Below are 20,667 nucleotides of genomic sequence, written 5' to 3' on the forward strand. Positions count from 1 at the left end.
GACCAGTGTGTTAATGACACCATACTGTGCTCTACCATTAATGTCTTCTATTTGCACGAACATGACTTTCAGGTCAAGGATGTAAAAGTTCCCTGTTGCTCTATTTACTTAAAACAAACAAACAAACCCCTACTACTGCTCCTGCTGGCCTGCTTGACTTCACAAAGAAGAATATCCCACTTGAGCTGACCAGCTGACAGCTCTGGTAAGTGCCTGATAAGCTGCCTGTCCTGGGTCACCACTGAGTGGGAACTTCTGAGCTGTGTAATGGGATTAGCTTTCCCACAGCATTCCCAGAGAACTCATTGTTGAAAGAGGAATAGTTTTATTCATGGCAACAAGTCAAACACAAACCCTTGGCAAGTCAAAATAAGAAAAAAATAAACAAACAAATGGAGTTTTGGCAGAATCTGGGATTTGCCCTATTGGAAATGTCTTTGTAAACTGATGGAGAAGTTGACTGATCTGGAATGGGCCACTACGTTTTCAATTGAGCTATAGAGTGACTCACTAAAGACTCATCTTTTGTTTTGATAAAAGATCTTTCAGTGCCTCAAAGCCCTTTCCTTCACAAAGATCCTAAAAAAACCAATCCTAACCCACATCTTCGGGATGAGGGGGAAAAATTCTAACAGCTAAACTTTCTGCGGAGGAGTCTTGAATTAGTCATTTTGTAGTTTTGCAAGTATGAAATGCAGGGAATTGTTGTGATTTAAGGATATAATAATTTTCAATGCACAAATTCCCTTTAGTGGAGTATAAATGGTGCCTTGAGGGCACATAACAGCACTGAATTGGGCCTGGCAGAATCAGTTTTATTGTATTCTACTGTGTAGAAACAATTCCTTCGTTACAAATTGTCACACGACATTTTTCAGCCCTCAAGTTCAGTCTTGTGATTGTAAATTACTTGGTACTTGAGAGGTGTATCCAAACATCTGTGCTTAATATTGTCTTGAACCTTTTCCTTTTATAATCTAAAACTCTTCTCTTTTTGTTTTGCTCTTGCAAACTTTTGTGGCTCATGCTTTCAGTCTGAGCACTTTTCACAATTCTATTCTACATCTCAATTTCATTCTCCAAATGGTTTTGCTTCACTGATTTAACAGTACTTCAAAGAGACCTACTGGGACTGGTACTTCCTATTTTGTTTATCTTTGGTGGACCTGATGTATTTCCAATGTCTTGCTACCAATAGATTGTCGTTTAGGATTTGAGTCTCACCTCAGCTTTTAGGTACTCTATTTTTCACAGTGAACCTGTTGCCACATATATAGTGGCAGTTGGACCCTAGGCCTCTTTAGCAAAGTGAGCCTCTCACAATTTAGTTAGCGATTATGGCATCTTCACATAACACCATTTTGTTTATTTAATGCATCAGCCTGGGGGAATACTCAGGGCATTGTGCAGAGTCTTAAAAACTTCACAAACTGAGCGTCTGGGTGCACATTGCTGGGGCAGATGGACCACTGTAGGGATTAGTAAAAAGCTCTCTGAGAGCAGCTAGGTTATGCTGTGTAGACACATCAGCTCAGATGGAACTAATCTGGGAAACCCTCATCACTACATAGTGTGATTTTAAGTCTGAAATATCTCAGTCTTGCAAAAAAATAAGAATTTTCTCTTATTAAAATAACTGTTGAACTTTCAGAATGCAAAGAGGATTTCTTGTACCTACAGCCCGCACACCAGGAACTGAAGAAATACGGTGCTGAGCTGCAGTTAATAAGCCCAGTCAGACCTTGATGAGAGCTAATGAACTCTTATGGCCTCTTGCTGACTGTGTGGCACCATGCAGTTTTCTTGCCATCCTTTCCCTCATCATTTCAGGTCCAGGGATGCCATGTTGGGTAGTTGCTGGCATGAGTCCATAGGCCTTATTAACATCAGAGCCCCTGCTCAGTGCAGTGCAGACACACAGTGGCTCTGGACCCATGTTGGCTCTGGAAGCAGTACGACGTTTGTACTTGCTCTATACCCAATTTCACAGGCTCCCTGGCACAGCTGAGGCTCAAAACCCAGCTCCCAGGGTTTGCTCTACTTAGTGGTCAGGGAGCAGCACTCCAGAAAACTGTATTTGTACCTGTAAAACTGAAGGAAATAATAATAAAAGTGGATTTTAAAAAGCACACACATCAAAACTAGAATACCTAGAATGTTTGGGTCTAACTACCAGATTCAGCTAAAGAGATTTTTCTTAGCAATAAAATAGCTGGTGCGTGCTTGTCAAAACAGTGGATTAATCTTTTTGATTTCCCTTTGGACAAGGTCCAGTATCTGAGAGTACTAAGAAATAAAATATTCATGGCTAAGGTGTGAAGTGTTGTTTTAAGTAAAAGACCAGTTAAACAACAAAAATTAAAGACTAGGTTTAAATGGTCATTCCCTCTTCAATTTAAGAACAAACTACTAAATGAATTCCTAACTACCACTGTCACTATTTAAAGCCATATCATTGAACCAATTGAGTGCAAATTCACACTTTGGTGAAGAAAGATTATGTAAATAATATTATTATTTATTTTGAGTCAAAGAAATAATGTAAATGCTTACTAACCACTCATGCAGCACTCATTGCTCTTGATGGATAATCAGTATTCATCAAAAATCACAAAGCATTAAAATACTTTTTCAAACTAGAATGTATTTAATCAGAATAAACCAAACCAACCAAACAAACAAAAAACCCACCCTCCAACTAGTGACCTAACCTTCTCCCACAACTCCCTGCTTTTCTCCACTACTTGGGGAGTGCACACAATATCTGTCCTAACAGGTACAGTCCTTTAGTGACTGTGCAAGGACACCAGTGTATTTACCACTATTCATCCCTCATTGATTGCTTTGCTTTCCACACAACTAACACCACTATTTGCTGAAGTCATTTTTAGAACACTGTACCAGTTTGCAAGATTGAATCCCACACTGTAACTACTCACGGGATCGTTTTAGAACTGTATTCATTGTATAAATGCTAAATAACATGGATGGATGCACAGAATGGAATAATACTGCAGGACTGAATCTGCATTGCTCTCAAGAATATGTTTTATCAATATATTCAGTGGGGCACTGCACTTACCAGATTGAACTGGTAATTAAAATGGTCCCCATTTCAGTTTTGTAGATGGTAATATGTACAACCAGTGGCTGACGGAAGTGTGTGAGAGGTGGAGCTGGAACAGGGAACAGACTGGAGTGTCTGTCAAAAAATTGCATTATTTCAGAGTAACAAAAGAAGTGAATAAGTAAAGGAAACAGCAAATGAAGGAGAATAACAGGATAAAACACCTTGGGATCTTCTGTGTGCAGTAAAATCTTCATATATACTGTGAGACATCTGACATTTATAAAGCACACTCTGGCCACTACAGACTGAAGTGCTTAGAAAAACTGTCACAATTTAAACAAATTGCAATTTTATAGAATTTCTATAAAAGTTAAAACCTTAAGAAGTTTGGGACTTTAGGAACAAAGAGATGGTATTGGGATTCTGAGAAGTGACACCATGTTTTTCATTATCCAGTCAAAAAACCCAAAACATGTGGGATGACATAAACTTGTGCTACTCATACTGTAACCTTGAAAAAACCTGAGCAGAAGAACTATTTAACAAGAAATAAAGTTAGCAGATAGCAAATTCACAACCAACATAAAAAGGTGAGGGTCACCTGTGAGACTCCTTGTCACAGACTACTGTGAATACTAATAGTTTCCTGAGATTCAACAGGAGAATTCCCCTTGAGAGAAATTCATTGAAAACTACTGAATATGCAGCAGTCATCCCTGGCTCAGGATGTTACTGAATGGCAATGGGCTGAAAGCTGGAAGAATACTCATGGGAACTGTTATGTACAGTTGCCCCAGTTCACATAGTCTTCCCTAGGCACCCTCTTCAGCTCTCTCAGATGGGACACTCAATGACAGGACACTGTGATGTATTAATCTTGACCTCCCTAGCGTTCAATTCAACAGATGTCTTTCAGTTAGACAGAATGTGCAATACTCTTAAAATTATTTTTTTTGTGAGATGGCAAGTTCATAGTATTTTTTAAATACACAGTTCTTTTGTAAACTTTATTACCTTTCAAACTTGAAGCTGATAGCAAATGCTGTACTGGCCACTTGTCTGTACCTTGTCTCATGGCAAATAACTGACCTTGCAGGCTCTTGAGAAGTTTCCTCTTTTGCCTCCCATATTGTGTCTCTGTTAGTGTTTATCCTACAGTCTACTAAGTTTCCAGGCTCTTGCATGCTTAGCCTCTCTGACAACACCACTACTCTCTTCAACCTATCCTTGAGATTAGTTTCACATGCTGCAGCACATCCACAGGGACATCAGCTTGAGATTCTCCAGTAAACTCACACAGGAGACATCCAGCAGTGCAGTTCTGCAGCTGACCAGTGCAGTGAGGTACTCATTCACCAAACTTACCATTCCCATCCTTTCCTTTGCCTTCCTCAAAAATACACATGGTCATATTTTACTATTTCAAATAAAAACTACACAAGTGTACTATGTTGAGGAATATAGCAAGAGCTTCTCTCCCTTTCAGCCCCCTTTTCTGTCTAAATAATTATGCAGTTTCTCCTTCAAATCTTTCCCATTCTCTAGTTACTCTTTCCCAGTCTCTTCTCATATTTGAAAGTGGAACTGTAAAAAACCAAAATGATGTCTGAATTACAGGAACTACAATCCATGAACAGATAAAGTCAAAAAGCCATGAACATGAAGACTTTGCTGTGCTCTGCTTGCAGCTCCCCTCCAATATCCTCATTTTTGATTCCCTTCCCATTCCTTCTACACTCATTCATGCATTCTTTCTCTCTGCTTTCACTTGCAACTCCAATGCATTGTCCTCTCTCCCGCCTTCACCTCCCACCACTTTTCCTGGAAAGATCTTATTTTTGTTCTTTTTTCTTTTTCTCCCTTTCCTTCCCCCCCCCTCCCCGTTTTGTCTGTTTATTTGTTTTACAAAGAGGTTTCAATTCACCCTCCTCCAAAATCCAGTAATGCAGCAAGAGACAGCAAAGAAGCCTTACACATCCACTTGCTATTCCTGTGTGGGCAGGGACAGAGTGGCTGCTGCTGCACCACTTTCTGAAAAGAGAAGATATGAAAACTATTGCTTCTGCCATCACTACCTTTGATTCTATTTATATTATTTAGTCATGGCTGTTACCACAGCTCCCAATCTCAACACCATCACTACAGTCAATATTCCTAGGCTGTTACTAGTTTTTAAACATCAGTTTGAATTGAGTCCTGTGAACCTTAAGCCTGTCTTTCAAGCGTCCTCTATGTCTTAAACAAAGATATTTCTCCTACCATGCCTGGACTTGTTATCTCAAGTGCCAGCTGTGCTTGCTGTGTGGGAGACATTAAATGTTGCCTGTGCCTCAGAGCACAGCCTGATGTTCTTGCTGCAGCTCTCCCCTGTGTCTGATCCAGCAGAGGGAACCTCATGGGCTCAGGCAAAAGCAGAAAGGTCTGTTAATATTATGGAAGACAACAATGTACCTAGCTACAGCTTCTGCAGGATACATTTGGTTAACCAAAGCAATTACGCCTCTGCCCCAGCATGTTCTCTGAAACCCAAGAAGTACTAACTACATGGATTTATTCCTGCTGTTTGCAAAAAGAAGAAGAAAAAAAAAATAATGGAAATACTCCTATGATGCCTTGTGAATTTCTGGAGGACTTTTTTTGTGTATCACAATTTACTTTATTCTGTGAAGGGCTATAAAGTCTATTAAACTTGCTCTTAATCAATACTTTATGTACCACTACTGCTCTGTGCCCTAGAGTGGGATAAAACTGGTGAAAGATTCCCTATCAAAGAACACAATTTCTCTGACAACTGAACTACAGAATACTTACATTTTTATTTAACAAACTCTTGTTTTTTGCCACCTTTGATATTTAAAGTAACAGATAACATGATTTTTCTCTTGTTTTTTCCCCTGAATCGAGGCTGCAGAATGCAGAGCAGCAGCTATCTGGGAGGAAGCACAGAATTGGGAAGGAAAGAAAGGGAATCATCGCCACCGAGTGGTAAAACACAAAACTGCAGAGTGTGCCTCTCAACTGGTGTTTTTATCTATGCAATCCTGATGGGGAAAACATGTCAGTCAGCTCTCATAGCAGCGCCCTAACAATCAGCTGCAAGTTTTCAACTTCGCTTAATTATTTCCCTCAGCAGAATTTAAATTATATTTATCCTGCCTTAGAAATTTATCAGGGAGTTTTTATTTTCAAATAATTATAGAAAAATCATCTGGTACAGTTAGAGCTTGTGCATGTCTGTCTTGCATTTAAAGAACATCATCCAATGAGAATTTTTTTTTAATTCTTAAAATCAAATTCCAAGTTGACAAAAATCAGCAGGAAGAGAATAATAGCAGGGTGAAGAGAAAGGCCACAGTGCTACCCTTTTTTTTAATTTGCATGAAGTGGCACTGATCATATTATATAAAACTACCTGCAATATAAAACAGTGGTGAACATTTCTTAATGCACCCACAGTTGTGATAAAGTAGTCATCTTTTAATATCTTGTCCATTTTTTAAAGATAGATTCTGATTTATAAAAAGAATGTGTTGTTTCTAGTTCTTTCAGTATTTTCTGTGACGTTGGGTACCACTTCATCTTCCAGGATTACTACGCTCACAGATACATTCTCTCATTATGTTTCTACTTACAAGTACCTGCACCTGTTTAGTGAAAAGCATAGTTAATAAAGGTTTATACTCTGGAAAAATTCAGAATATCATAGGTATACCCTAAAGCAGCTGAGAATAATACTAGGATATATCACCATGTGTTTGTCAGGTTTGAGAGGCAAGAGAACCTGGGTTCAAGTCTGTAGTAAAAATCAGGCAAAAGCAGATTTTGGAACCTGAGTTTTCTATAATCCGGTGAGCCTTCCAGCACTGCTTCCAAAACCTTTTGTTAGCTTTCAAAACTTTGAGCATTGTGAGTTCCAGAGAAGAATTCACAGATATCTATCCAACTTCCCCTTTTCTTTCCCCAACTGTCACCTAATTCTCCCTGAAACCAAAGCTTTCTCCTTAACATTTTCCATGAGCTAGTGGTGGCCACTGCCAGGTCACTGTTGCTCCTTTCTGTGAATCTTTTTCTTAGGTTTTTAACTATGAGACAAATTAGGAATGAAGATTCCAGTGAATAGCAGAGAGGCAGGAAATCAAGTATCATAAAACTCAGATTTAGGTCCAGTGACTCAAAGAAATAGAGGTTCCTAACTCTTATGACTATACTTGTGGGAATGGATCTCTCTCCCTAAATAAGTAAACTACTTTTACAGAAGTAGTTGTGATTGCACCACCGAATCATGCAATAGAATGAATTGTCCTTCCTGAACAACTGGCATCATCAAAATAAAGAGCAAATTCAAACTGCCATTATTGATGGCAATATGAGAAGTTAGAATAGGGAAGAAACCCAAATCCTGACATGTCTCATTTTAATCTTAATTCCATTTTTTGAGGTAGTACAGTTCATTGAAGGTAGGTACAAGATGAATACGAGTATAACTGAACCATTGCAGAAGTGCTTGAAACACTTCATTAAGTAAAGTGGAGCAATGATGTGCTACCATCTTTGTATCAGTATGGGCATAAATTTCTCTGACTCACTCGGGTACTCATGTACATGGAAAAACTTGAATTTCCTAATTGTTTCAGATCAGCAGGTTATCCTTTAGAGCTGTCAAAAAGCCTGGTGTGGAATTTAACTGCAGTTGCCCATGCAACTACTTGATTTTTCTCAGCCTTGTACCTTCATTCAAGAATCATACCCAAAGCACCATGTCTGCACACTAACAGTACTACGTGTCCCATGTACTCCGTGATCCCCATTAGGAGTCTCATTAATTTGTAAATTTGGGGGTCATACCTGTATGAATTTTTGTTACTCTGCAACATCAAAACCTGAAAGTTCCCATGGGTCAGTCAGTTTCTTGGGACCTTGCCTCCAAGTCTTACACTGGACTTTGATTTGCTAATCCAAAGTCCTTACAGCAATTTAGCACTTAATAATAGGCAATCAAGTAATTTCTGGTGTACTACAGAAAAAGAATAAGCAATCCTGTACAATCCATGGGCTGTTATCCAGAATTGTTCAACTGAAGTGATGCTGTTTCACACCAATTTTCACTGAAGATAAAAGGCCATATTCACAGGTCCATCAACTTCTGACAGGCACTGAACTAATCGTCTGTGCAGCACTCGTCAGTGAAAGTGCCTGGAGCATTTAAATCTTTGCAAAGGAAGCTGAAAACTACAATTAGGTGTCTACAGTCTGTTCTGTAGCTCACATTTATTGCCAACCCCTGTAAAATAACTCCTTTTTTATAGAGTAGTATTTATAAAGCACATAGAGTGGTTAAGTCAAGATAAAAGCTCTGGGGAATGATGTTTGAAGACTATCTAAGGAAAACACTCCTAGTCTTCAGTTTTAAATGTGTACTTTTTGAGAGACCAGTGGGAATTTCTAACTTTTAAGAGTTTCTGGAGAAATAAAAGGAATTATCATATGTGTTGAGGAAACATGTTTTGTTCTTTTACTGTTCTTTTTAGGTTGCAAGAGTTGTCAGCCCCCAACTGTGGTTAAAATTGCACTTGATTTAGAAACTTCTAAAATAATCTCAAATGAAAATATATCAGTTTGTGTATTATTAGATAAATATTTAAGAATATAGTAAAATGTAAGATGAATGAATTTTTAAGTTTGTTGGTAGTCTCTTTCTTGTATTTAGAAAAATACAGCAAAGAAATCAGTATAAAACATTTATTGTCTAACAAAAATGCTTCTACAAATAGAAAGGGAAATATTGACAATACAAATTAATTAAATGATGCAAAAATTGAAGTGCCGACTCCCTTCCACATACAAAAGCCTGCACTTGTCAAGAAATATTCCCCCCACCATTTTTCAACTGGCTATGGCCACGTGCCAAGCCCAAACCATATCAAATGAATTAGCTTAATACAGGTATAAATATGCTCAGACAAAAAGATCTAACATGTAACTGGTTTATGTGATGTTCTTTCAATTAGCCATATTCCAATAAGCCTCAGTTTTAATTTCATAAGCCTAGGAATTCATTTGACTTTGGTGAATTCTCCTCCCCCTCAGTAATTAACTATTTAACTGTGACTAATGAAAAAAAGAAGTCAAATTGCATATTGGTTTTATCAGCAGTAACAGATAATTAATTAATCACTGGTTCTATTGAAATTGCTTGAGTATAATTATGGAAAAGTAAATAATCAGTGCTGAGTTAGCTTTCATTTTCAGATTTCTATATGCTCAACTGAACACACATACATGTAAGTGCCTGCATTTCTTTTCATGATAAATACTCTTTGGAAATTTTTGTCTTTAATTATTTTCAAGCATTTAGAAAGGTTTATGGCAGTTTGTTAAACAAACCAAAAAATGCATAATGAAGAAACTCATAATAATAACTGGAGCTGCACAAGTACACAGTTATAAATGGTAGCTCATAAGTCCGTATTTAAGACTACAAAGTGGTATCATCACAATGAAGAAAATTATAAAATTTGTCATGATTTGTTGATCTATACTGTGTAGATCATAGAGTATTTTTCCTCCTAAATTGTCCATCCACCAAATATGTTTAAATGTTACAGAGTAGTTCCTATTACAACTATCAAAAACAGTGAACACAGCATGAAAAGCATTTTTTAAATAAATACATTTTATTGCAAGTACTTTAACTCATACTCCCCATCTCAATATTCAGTGAGAAAATCCCAAGCTAAGCATAATAATGAAGAAGCTACTCAAGGAGCAGGGGATCTGCAAATGCATAGGACAAGTGTAATAAATACCATTTTAAGATCATACTGTAGGAATCAGAACTGAATGGACTGAATGTGTGTTTAGCCTTAGGATTTCTCTTTTCCTAACTCTAAAAATATCATGCAAGTTAGAAAAATATATCTGTAAGGATAACGTTTCATCCTAACCTATTTTAGAAATTTAGGATCATTTTGGTCTGTATTCTTCCCATGGATATGGGAGAGTTAGGCTCCCACCCAAGAGGATTAAGCCCACTCAAACCCATCAGGTTCCCAGTACTCAGGTGCTTGAGCCTTGCTGACACGGGCACAAGGTCAGGGTGTATCTGTAGGCACGCAGGGATGCCTTGTGCTGAGTGCCTAATATGGGGAGGGATGTGCTGGTTTGGCACCAAAGCCAGCCAACCCCCAATTAGAACCTCATGGCTGAGATAGCCTTGCATGAAGGCAATAAGCCACATGTAGTGATTTCTCTAAGTTCAAGAGGCAAAATGCCCCAAGACATGAAATGAAAGGACCCATGTCTATCAGGTATCTACAGATCAGCAGGTATCTCTCATACACTGATTTCACACACCAAGTCTCCCTGCAAGGTGAGCAGTGCAGTCTGTGCATTCAAAGCCCTAAGTCCAGCAGGACTCTCTATGGTACCATACACACTGCAGTACACAACAATCTTTTATTTTGTATTTTTCAGGAAAACAATTGAACTCTAAACTAAGCCCTGCTCTTGCACAGAGCCTGCAGTCTTACTTGTCCTTTTACAACCCTGTTGTTTCTGTGCCTCCGGGAACTCAGTGGGAGCTGCTGACTCCATGGAGCTGATCAGTGGTATTTTGCTTCACACAACACAGTAGTTCATACCTCCTACTGACTTAGGCATTGTATTGCTACGTTCTTTCACACTTGAACGTAGCTGTAGTCTGTTCCGTACTCACCAATCGGATATAACAGATACATGTATAAAATGATACCAAAACATTGAACTAAAAATAAACCTTGCTCATAAAAGCAGTTCTTTTTTTCTCATCATGGAGACGATCATGCTGGTTTGTATTTTTGGTGTGATTTCCAAAGACTTGCATAGTCTGCTTTACAAATATTGGATTTTTCCGAGATTATTTACGAGTCTGTAAAATTTATGGATGAAAAGACATCCATTCCTCTATTACCTTCAGCACTGTGGAAAAGTAAAGTAATTTTGTGAAAGTAACGTAATGTCTCTTGGGCTGAGCTAAGAACACTTAGGAAAAAAAAACTTCTCTTCTGCAACATTATTTATATTATTTTTTTTCTTCCGTATTTCCAAAAGGTCTCTTGCACCAATGCATTTCAATGACACTCAGTTATGCAGCCCTATTCTAACTCTGCAAATGTCCTTGCTTATGGCTTCCCGTTATTGGGAGATACAAACTATATATGTTGGATAAAACTAATTATTAAATTCCTGCATTGGCCAAAATCTAATGCCTATAGCATTTTTCAAATACTCTATAACCATTTTTCAACAATGTCTCTACATTTTCCTGTTGGTTTTGTTTGCTTGTTTGTTTGTTTGTTTTGGGGGGTGGTTTATTTTATTTTAGTGGAAAATCAAGAGAATAGCCTCTCTTATCCACTTCTAAAGTACCAATCAGTTCTTCAGTAAAAATGACAGAAATGAGAAAGAATGTAATGGTAGAAAGATTGTATCCCACAAAATTCAAGCAAATCAAGAAAACATTTTTCTTGGAGATTGATTGTTGAGTGCGTGAAAGAATAAACATATCTCTTGAAGAAAGTAAGAAAGTACTCTTGTGGTCAAGTTAAAAAGTACCCTTTTACCCAAAAGCTCATTTACCCTAAAGCTCATTGAGATGTGACAGTGTACGAATAAATACAGTATTTCCGACAGAAGTTTCAGCACTGTATGAGTGGGTTATCTAAAAAAGAAACTAAAAATTAACTTTCATTGTATTTGGAACAAGGACAATCACAAATGGGAACGTGGCGCTGTCTCTGAAAGCCAAACTTTTTTCACATTAAAAAAAAAAAAAAAGTCATTTTCAAATTCTCTTTTCCCTGGTAAAGTATTAAAAACCATCGTCCTTTTAATCTGACTTTCGCTCTTCAGCAAGCTCTGAGGAGGTTTGGGCTCCCGGCGGCCCGTAGTTTCCCTGGCAACCGGCAGGAAGCGTCCCCGGGAGCTGAGCCGCCCGTCCCGCAGGGCCGTAGGAGCGGGGACAGCGCTGCCTCCAGGCCGACGCTCCCCGGGATCAGCGGGAGTTGTGGGGACGGGAGAGGGGCCGAGGGGAGCAGGGTGTCCCCCTCGTTCTCGCACTGGGTCTGCGGATGTCCCGCGGGGGCCGGGCCGGCGGCTCTGTGGGACCTCGCCGGAGCGTCGCCGCTGGAGCCTCTCGGCAGTGACGGCGCTCGAAGCCCCACGTCTCCTGCCGCTGCCCCAGCTGCGCTCCGGAGAGTCGGCGCTCACCAGGGTAAGGAAGCAACCTCGCCTTTCAAATCCTACTGACTTTAGTTCTGCCTGCCTTAAGTGACTTCTAGGACCGAACTCCAGGCTGCAGTTTTCCTCCTTTGAAAGTAGTCTTTTAGAGGTGTTTTCCTATTTCCATTTGAAGTGTCTGTCCTTTGCTTGAAATCTGTCATCTACCAGTAGATGGGTCACTTCTGTATCAAACCTCGTACGTCGCTTGTTTGATTCACGACTGTACTTCAGCCGTCTGATCTCTCTGCAAACACGTGTGAGTGACTTTCCGAGCTCATGACTACACAAGGGCTTTCATCTCTGAAGGTTGAGACCTCCTTATGAAGAGTACTTTTCCTGCTCAGTGCCACTTCCACCTCTGCCAGTATATTGCCTCAGTTGTATTTTTACGAAACCATTATCACTGTACTTACTCTTGTCTTCATTTCTGTCCCAAAGGGCTGACATTGTTCCTGCTTATTGTCACACTTTTTATCATTTACTTTTTGTCATGGTACAACCACTGACTTTTCTAGATTTAGTTGTTAGTTAAAACCTCAGTAAAGTCCTTGACATATATCTTGATTACTTCCTGGGAAATAGAATAAATTAAATACATCTGAATTACTTATTAATATTTTTCTGAGAAAAATATTTATGTTGTTATTAGCAAGCTGACTGTTCATATTATGAGCAATTGTATATTTCAAAGGCTGACACTGATAGCACTATTTTGTGATATACGATGCTACTGTCAAGAACTTATCTGGTGTTTTTATAGTAAAAAAGTGATTTTGATTCTTATTTTTCTGATAGTTAAAAATATGCCTTGTAACTAGTGTTATTAGAGTTTAATGATAATAAGCTGACATAAAATCAGTATATTTTCTTTCTGTGTTATTGTTTGTCTTTTAGGGCTTCAAATTATTTCTAGTTTTAATGACTTGCATTTTACTGAATAGTTCACATAAGTGTCATGTAAGTTTTTGTGTGTTTTGAAGAGACTTGATTGTCTATTTGTGGTATGCTAGTTCTTTTTAAAAGACTGTCACTGGAGACAGGCTGCATTCTGGAAATAGTAAGATAGAGAAGACAGGATGTACAGTGGGTGATCTGATTTGAATCACTATTTCTGATTAAATCATCTGTCAAGAAGTATTGATTTAAAGTTTCATTTTTAGTTTTACTTTGTATTTTAGCTAATTTGGTAATCATTATTATATGTTGTTTCTTGACATTCACTAGAACTTAGGTGCTAGATTTAATTCTTTCCACAAGTCAAAAAGACATAGCATATCTACACAAGTGCTGGGACCTTATAATTTCTTACCAGAAACAGAAACAATCCTAAAGATTTCATAATTTAGATGATGACTGGGGAATGAGATGCTGGAAAGGGTCCTGGTCGACAGCAAGTTGAGTGTGAGTCAGCAGTGCCCTGGCAGCCAGGAGGGCCAACCATGTCCTGGGGGGCATCAAGCAAAGCATCACCAGCCGGTCAAGGGAGAGAATTGTCCCGCTCTGCTCTGCACTGGTGTGGCCTCGCCTTGAATATTGTGTGCAGTTTTGGGTGCCACAATAAAGGAAAGATATTAAGCTATTAGAGAGCATCCAAAGGAGGGCAACAAAGGGGGTGAAGGGCCTTGAGGGGAAGCCGTATGAGGAGGGCTGAGGTCACTTGGTCTGTTCAGCCTGGAGAAGACAAGACTGAGGGGAGACCTCATTGCAGTTACAACTTCCTTGTGAGGGGAAGCAGAGGGGCAGGCACTGATCTCTTCTCTCTGGTGACCAGTGACAGGACCTGAGGCAACGGCCTGAAGTTGTGTCAGGGAAGGTTTAGGTTGGATATTAGAAAAGTTTCTTCACCCAGAGCGTGGTTGGACACTGGAACAGGCTCCCCAGGGAAGTGCTCACAGCACCAAGCCTGACAGAGTTCAAGAAGCATTTAGGAGATAATCTCAGGCATATGGTGTGAGTCTTGTGGATGGTCCTGTGCAGGGCTAAGGGTTGTATTCGATGATCCTTGTGGGTCCTTTCCAGCTCAGCATATTCTATGATTCTGTGACAAAAGTACGTGAGTGGAAGTCCTGTTTGGAGGGAAGAATTAGAATAACCAAGCTAAACAAGGACTGTATGTGCAAGAGTCTGGCAGAGATTAGGGCAAGTGGCTTATAGAGCTGTGGGTGTGTGAGTAGCATGGCAAAAACCATCTGCCTCTCTAGTTCATCCTGATCTCAGTATTTGGAATTTAATCACATTTTTGACAAAAACAGATGTCACAACTTTGTAAAGGTGATAGCTGGATGGCAATCATTCTGCTCATCCTTGAGGCAATGTTTGTTTCTGTGTATTATTTAATTTGCCTCCTATAGTTTTCATTTCTATATAGTGTCATTTCTTGTTCACAAAGGAATGTAATTTCTTATTTACTAAATTGTTTTTTACCATCCAGAATGCACCATAGCATAAATTACTGAACATTAATAATATTCAAACCCAGCATTTTCACTCTTTTAGTTTTATTAATATTTGAAAACTTGTAATTTCCCAGGAATAATTTATCTTGTTCATCATTGTGTCAGACTTGGTATGTTAAATAGGCAGAGGACTATTAATTTTATTAGGGACACTTTAACCCAATTACATACATATATGGTGACACATGTAGCTGGTGCATTGACATTTAGAAGATAAGTGTATCTAAATCAGTATTTAAGGATGTAAACAGAAGGTTATTTTTGCACTCTTTTAAAAAAATAAAAGTCATTCTTCTTACATGGAATTGGAATTAATTTTCTGTGTTCTTTCTTTGCTGCCTTACATTTCTGTTCTCATCTCTTACTGATTCTGCACTGGGTTTTTTGTGTCCTGAATGTACTTGCTCTTCTCTTCATTCCTTCATCCTGGCTATTCCTCAGATTGTTGCTCACTTCTGATGTAACTGTACCCAACAAGCCTATTTCACTCTGGGCTCTTCTGCTGAGCCCCGTAATGCTGCTTGCATTCCTGTAGGCTACCTAAAGGCAGACTGTAGCTAATTCACTTCAGCTGCAGGTCTCAAAGAACACAAGAAAAGGGGAGCAGGTTAGGAAATGTGTGCATTTGAAAGACGGAGTGACAAGACTGTTAAAATTATCCCGTGCACTGCATAGGATGTATAAGAATAAGCCTTTGTTTCCTGGTGCACTTATTCATATTTTCTTGATTGTTTGTTCATGTCAGTTTTATGGCCTGAGCATTCTAACCCTCGATAGTCTGCCATATAGGAATGAAAATTATTTTATGTTTTTAATATTTTTCTATTCTAGGAAGCAATGTTCTAAGAATGTCATCACGTATCCAAATAAAACCAAAGACTGCAGCACAGAAAAGCAAGACATCCTCTCCTTTACCATGTTCTCCAGAACCTGCTATTAAACCACAGCCAAAGCCTAGTGACAAGCTGAATCCTAAAACTATCGATCCGGTATGTGTAGGTGACAGGGGGTTTGTTTGTTTGTTTAAAACCCATCTCTGGTTGGAAAAAAATTCCTTACTTTATGAAATGACATGTAGGACATGCTTCTTCTGGTCCTGTTTTTTAAATTGAAATTAAACTTTTGTTATTAATCATACATTCCCTACCTTCTAAGCCAAATGCCTGAGGCATAACATTGTTTATTACATTTTTAATAAATGTGTTTTGGTACAATTGTGGCTTGCATGGTAACTGTTATCTTCTATGTACTGTTGCCCTAAAAAGAGATTTAGAGCTAAGAGATAAAGAGAGTTGGGTTTTTTTTTATATGCTTCTAAACTTTGATACCTAGTGCTTTAGAGGAACTTATTTCAGTTATGCAATGAAACTAAGAATCAGGCAGCATCTTGAAGATCATCAAGACTTCATGAAATCTAGCAAATTAGTTGCTGGTGAGCATTATATGAAACTCACAATTACTGTGAATATGTAATACTTTACGAAAAATTTGGGCTCTTGGGAGCAGAATAATGAAGGGAGTTATTTCATGGAAGTCACATGCCTGAAGAAATAGCATTGAATACCTGAATTATAGCTCACCACTGGTCCACATAATTTGACAATTAGTAATGTCACAGGCTTTTTGGAAAGTGAATTAAATGTAGGAGTAGTTTGGTGAGGTAGTAGTTTGCAATAAACAGAGGCAGAATACTTTAATGTGGGCATCTTTTTTACTTTAAATCTTTTTGCAAGTAGCACAATGACTTAAATTAAGCCATGCAGTCATCAAATCATGCACACAATTTTAAGGATTTTAATGTAGGTTCAAACACTCAAAAGATGAAAATTATGATTTCATGGTATTTGCTTTTAAATGCTTTGTGATAAGGTGTTTAAAATGGGAAGCAGCATTGAATGATCATGCTAATAAATAATACAATAGTTTATATGTATAGGAACCATGTATATGATAAAAAGCAAATTTGTGCAGCTTTTCTACCTGTGAAGCTCCTAGTTTCCTTGTGCAGTGAGTTCTTTCTAGATTCTCACCCAGTATGAACCTCCCTGTGTATTTCCAGTGCCCTCATACCATCTTGCCCAATTTTTGGTATTTCTCCCACATCTTGCCACCTTGTATGTTTGTCTATACTCAGATCAAGATGGAACTGCATAAAACTGCCTTCTGCATGTTACCAGTATAAATACAAGAGCATAAGGAAAGTGAGAGCTCCTTAATCTGTTAAGGAAAGAACCTGTAGGGCTTAAGTATTAACATTTGCAAGAGAAAACAGAAAAATAAGGTAATTCCATTGGGAAAACGCTGATTCTACATTATTTATTCATTTGAAAAACTCCCTAGCCAGACGATTCTGAAGAGCAGTTTTCTGATAAGTGTATCAAATATATGTTTTCCACCCCATACCTGCAGTTCTTTTTTTATTTATTTGTTTTAGAATCGTATGACTAAGTTCTTTTTTTGGTAAACTGCAGTTTTAACATATTTATAATAGTTATAAAACCTTACTGTTTTGAATAAATAATGCTACTTCTCTCTGTCCTTGCAGTTTGGTGCTTATTCTCGACCAACATCTGCATTTGCTGCTACATATGCTAAAGGAGGCATTCCGTGCAGGTGTGTAGGGTTTGTTTAAATTTTTACTAAATATATTATGACATACATCTCTTCATGTTTGATATTTTAGTTAGGTTGTCTGATTCCATTCATTTCTGGAAAGATTTCTAATGCTGAGCTCTTTTCAAAGCAGAAAGCAATTTTCCTTGCCTTTGAAAATGTCTTTGTTTGTTTGTTTTTTTTTTAATGCTGTATTAATACTAAAACCACATTTTTAAAGAATAGTTAAGTTTGATTTCTCCAGGTAATCTTGTTTACTTCTCCCTACTAGTAAAGATAGTAAAATTAGTGCCATTTTAGTAAGTAGACCTCTTGCAGCCTTTTTCATCTGAAGTACTTAGTACGACAACATTTTATTGAATATTCCAATTCTGTAGTTGTCAGCAATATCAGATATTAACAAAAATACTTGTAAGTAATAGTTTATGGTGTTTTAAGTTACTTTGGATAGAAAATAAACATTTTAGTGTTTTCTTACTAGGATGCAGAATTACTTTACAAAAATTTAAGTAATCATTAATACAATGTACATGTGTTTACTTGTATAAAATAATCATTAATACATAGCCTTTATCTGTATCTTAGGAGTAAATAATAAATTCCAATATGATTTTCTTTCAGTTTCAACTGATTTCCCTTACCATTTGAGGAAAACATTTCTTGATACTTATCAAAATAAGTAACTTTGCAAAAGGAGCATCTTCGGTGTTGGCATAAGAGGCATCTATAATTTTTATAACCTTTATTTTCTGGTTTCTGTGTGATAAGGATCAGAATTTTGGAAACTGCCATATTTTGGGAAATTATTATAATTTCAGTGTTAAATACCATTATACGTACACTGGGTTGGACTTGATGATCTTAGAGGTCTTTTCCAACCTAATTGATTCTGGGATTCTGTGGTTTCACTAAGGAGAACAGTATGTATTGGGATTGCGTATATAACAGAGTAACACCACAAACTAATTGCTGATACATTTAAAGCGAATAGTGGTAGTAATAAATCATGTATTCTTATATGATGATTTGTTAAAACTTTATTTTTTATATAGGTTAGTGCATGGGTCAGTAAAGCACAAACTGCAATGGGAATGCCTTCCTGAAACTGTTCCCTTTGATCCTCTCCTTGTAACATTGGCAGAGGTAAACTCAATTTCTTGCAACATTAAGCATACAACCATTTCCTAATTGCAAATGTCATTTATTAACAATCTAAGCTAGCTAATTTAGGCTCACATACTAGGGAAATACAAAAAAAAAATTGTGAAGATCTTGTATGAATGAAAATGGTCAAGAGCATTGCTATTTGTAGTTCTTTAGTTGGAGCATTCTGAGAGAGCTAGGTAGAGCTGTTTAATCTTCAACATACTGGCCAAATGCAAGACTGCATCTCAGATTTCCAGCTGTTGAATGAAATCATCAATTCATTTGTAGTTTTGCAGGTTCTTTTTAAACTAAATTGCTTTGATTATTTTTTTATATCAAGTCTACCTGTTGAAGCAAGAGTGTTCTTCTCAATAGATTGAACTAGTACAATGAAAATAGCATCCTGTAAATAAATTGAAGGGCAGTACTATGCATTATGTTGAGGCTTCTATTTCCTCACAACCATCTGTGACACTTATCACCAAATATGTTTCAGGTGTCTAAATAAATGATGAATTCAATGCTGTAGATAGAATAAAGTGCATATCCAGAGGTGGCTTATTCTTTTTTTTTTTTCTTTATTTTTAAAAGATTAAACAAAACTGTCAATTCCTAAAGTAACATAAAGCTCCTATTGTGGAAAGAAGAAAGGCTTCAGCCACTGCCCTTTAAATCTTTGAGTTCTGCCAGTCAGGCCTTCTACGCTAGAAGAGCATCTTTGTACCATCAACGAGTTTTTGATGTTACAGAGAGGGGTGTGTGGTGGGGAGCATCTTTCCTTCCATAGTTCATCTTCAATTTTTTTTTCCTTTAGGGTACAAAAACATAGCCTGCTCTTGTTCCTGGTCTTGTTGAAAAAATACCTTGGGTAGTTAGATTAAAGGTAGTACACATATTGATTGAATAGGCAGTATTCATAATGTGAGTTTTAATATTCAATGCTCCAAAAGAAAAATGAATTAGAATATTCTGTGAGGAGAGTTGTACTGAGTGGCTCCACATGGTGGAGTTAGTGTACTTTATGTTTTGAACTGATCTGACAAAATCTAAACATTATCTTGCTGCTACGTGGAACTTTTTAAATGTGTTTTTGTTTAAAAGAAGGCACACTATTAAGAAACACATTTTACATTTGCAACAGGGACTAAGAGAGACAAAACATCCCTATACATTTGTTTCAAAGGAGGGCTTTAGAGAATTACTTCTGGTTGAAGGTGCTACTGAAAAAGCAATTCCCTTGTTGCCTCGTCTAGTTCCAGTCTTAAAGGCTACACTGGTATGTCTTACTCTTCATGAAGAGATTTTAATGGGTTTGATTTTTTTTTCTTTTGCTGGTGAGAACTACATGGAAAATGTTAACGTGATAAATCTGCTGCATGGGTTTTGGCTTGGGGGTTGGGAATGGTTTCTCTTTCTCTTGTAAACCCTGCCTTGGTTTATTAGCTAAAAATGTATTTAACTGTAAATTTAAATGGGCAACTCGTTACAGCTGTATGACAGTAGCTACGGGCAAATTTTGTGGAAATGTTGTATTAAAGGTCTGTATATAAGCAGAAATAAATATATGTCTTTGTGGTGTTTTTATATATCCACATGCAAAAAATAGAAATGAGGTGAAGTAAAATGGAGATGTGGGAATAAATAATCATCTGTTACATCTAACAATTCAAAACGTGCTACAAAGGTAAAATAGAATATGTCAATGAGGAAAAGGGAGGAATACAGTTAAAATATTTGTGGTCATATTCTTAATTTTTAAAATGTTTTTAACTTTTCTACTCCTTCAGAAAACAAAGTGAGATATTGGCTTCAAGGGTTATCTTTTTTGGATCTTTTTCATATTTTTCAGAGCCCTTTTCTGGTTCAGCAAGTAGCTGTTCTTTAATTTAGCTGTGTTTCAGTTTTGATTTTATAGAGATTGCTGAGAGCTTGAAAATTCTTTGTGATCTCAAATCAGAGGTGTAACAGAAGTTCAGAATTCTGTGTTATCAGTATATTTGGTTTAGTTTGAAGACAAAATTAGAAATATTATTCTTGTCTATTCCTCAATTACTGTTACTCGTCTGATAATTTTTATTGTTGCACTGCTTTGGTATAAAGTCTTCTTAAACCTTCTACTACACA

At 37.5% G+C, this 20,667-nt stretch overlaps 1 protein-coding gene across 5 annotated transcripts in view; it reads left to right on the forward strand.

The window, feature by feature from the left end:
- Positions 1-12,012: 12,012 nt before the first annotated feature.
- PACRGL (parkin coregulated like) overlaps positions 12,013-20,667 on the forward strand; it is a 34,873-nt gene continuing 26,218 nt past the window's right edge. For 4 of the 5 annotated variants that reach the window (XR_003534807.1, XR_003534805.1, XR_003534806.1 and 1 more), the window contains exons 1-5: positions 12,223-12,320; positions 15,616-15,773; positions 17,330-17,397; positions 18,450-18,540; positions 19,685-19,819. Coding sequence is in view for 1 of the 5 variants with exons in the window: in XM_027686741.1 (XP_027542542.1) it covers positions 15,633-15,773; positions 17,330-17,397; positions 18,450-18,540; positions 19,685-19,819 (435 nt within the window). In the remaining 4 variants the exon portion in view is untranslated. Of the gene's footprint in view, positions 12,321-15,615; positions 15,774-17,329; positions 17,398-18,449; positions 18,541-19,684; positions 19,820-20,667 lie in introns of all 5 variants that reach the window. The other variant, XM_027686741.1, reaches the window with a different exon arrangement.

This window comes from Neopelma chrysocephalum, unplaced genomic scaffold, assembly GCF_003984885.1.
Source record: "Neopelma chrysocephalum unplaced genomic scaffold, ASM398488v2 Primary Assembly neopelma1_71, whole genome shotgun sequence".
Taxonomy (NCBI): Eukaryota; Metazoa; Chordata; class Aves; order Passeriformes; family Pipridae; genus Neopelma; species Neopelma chrysocephalum.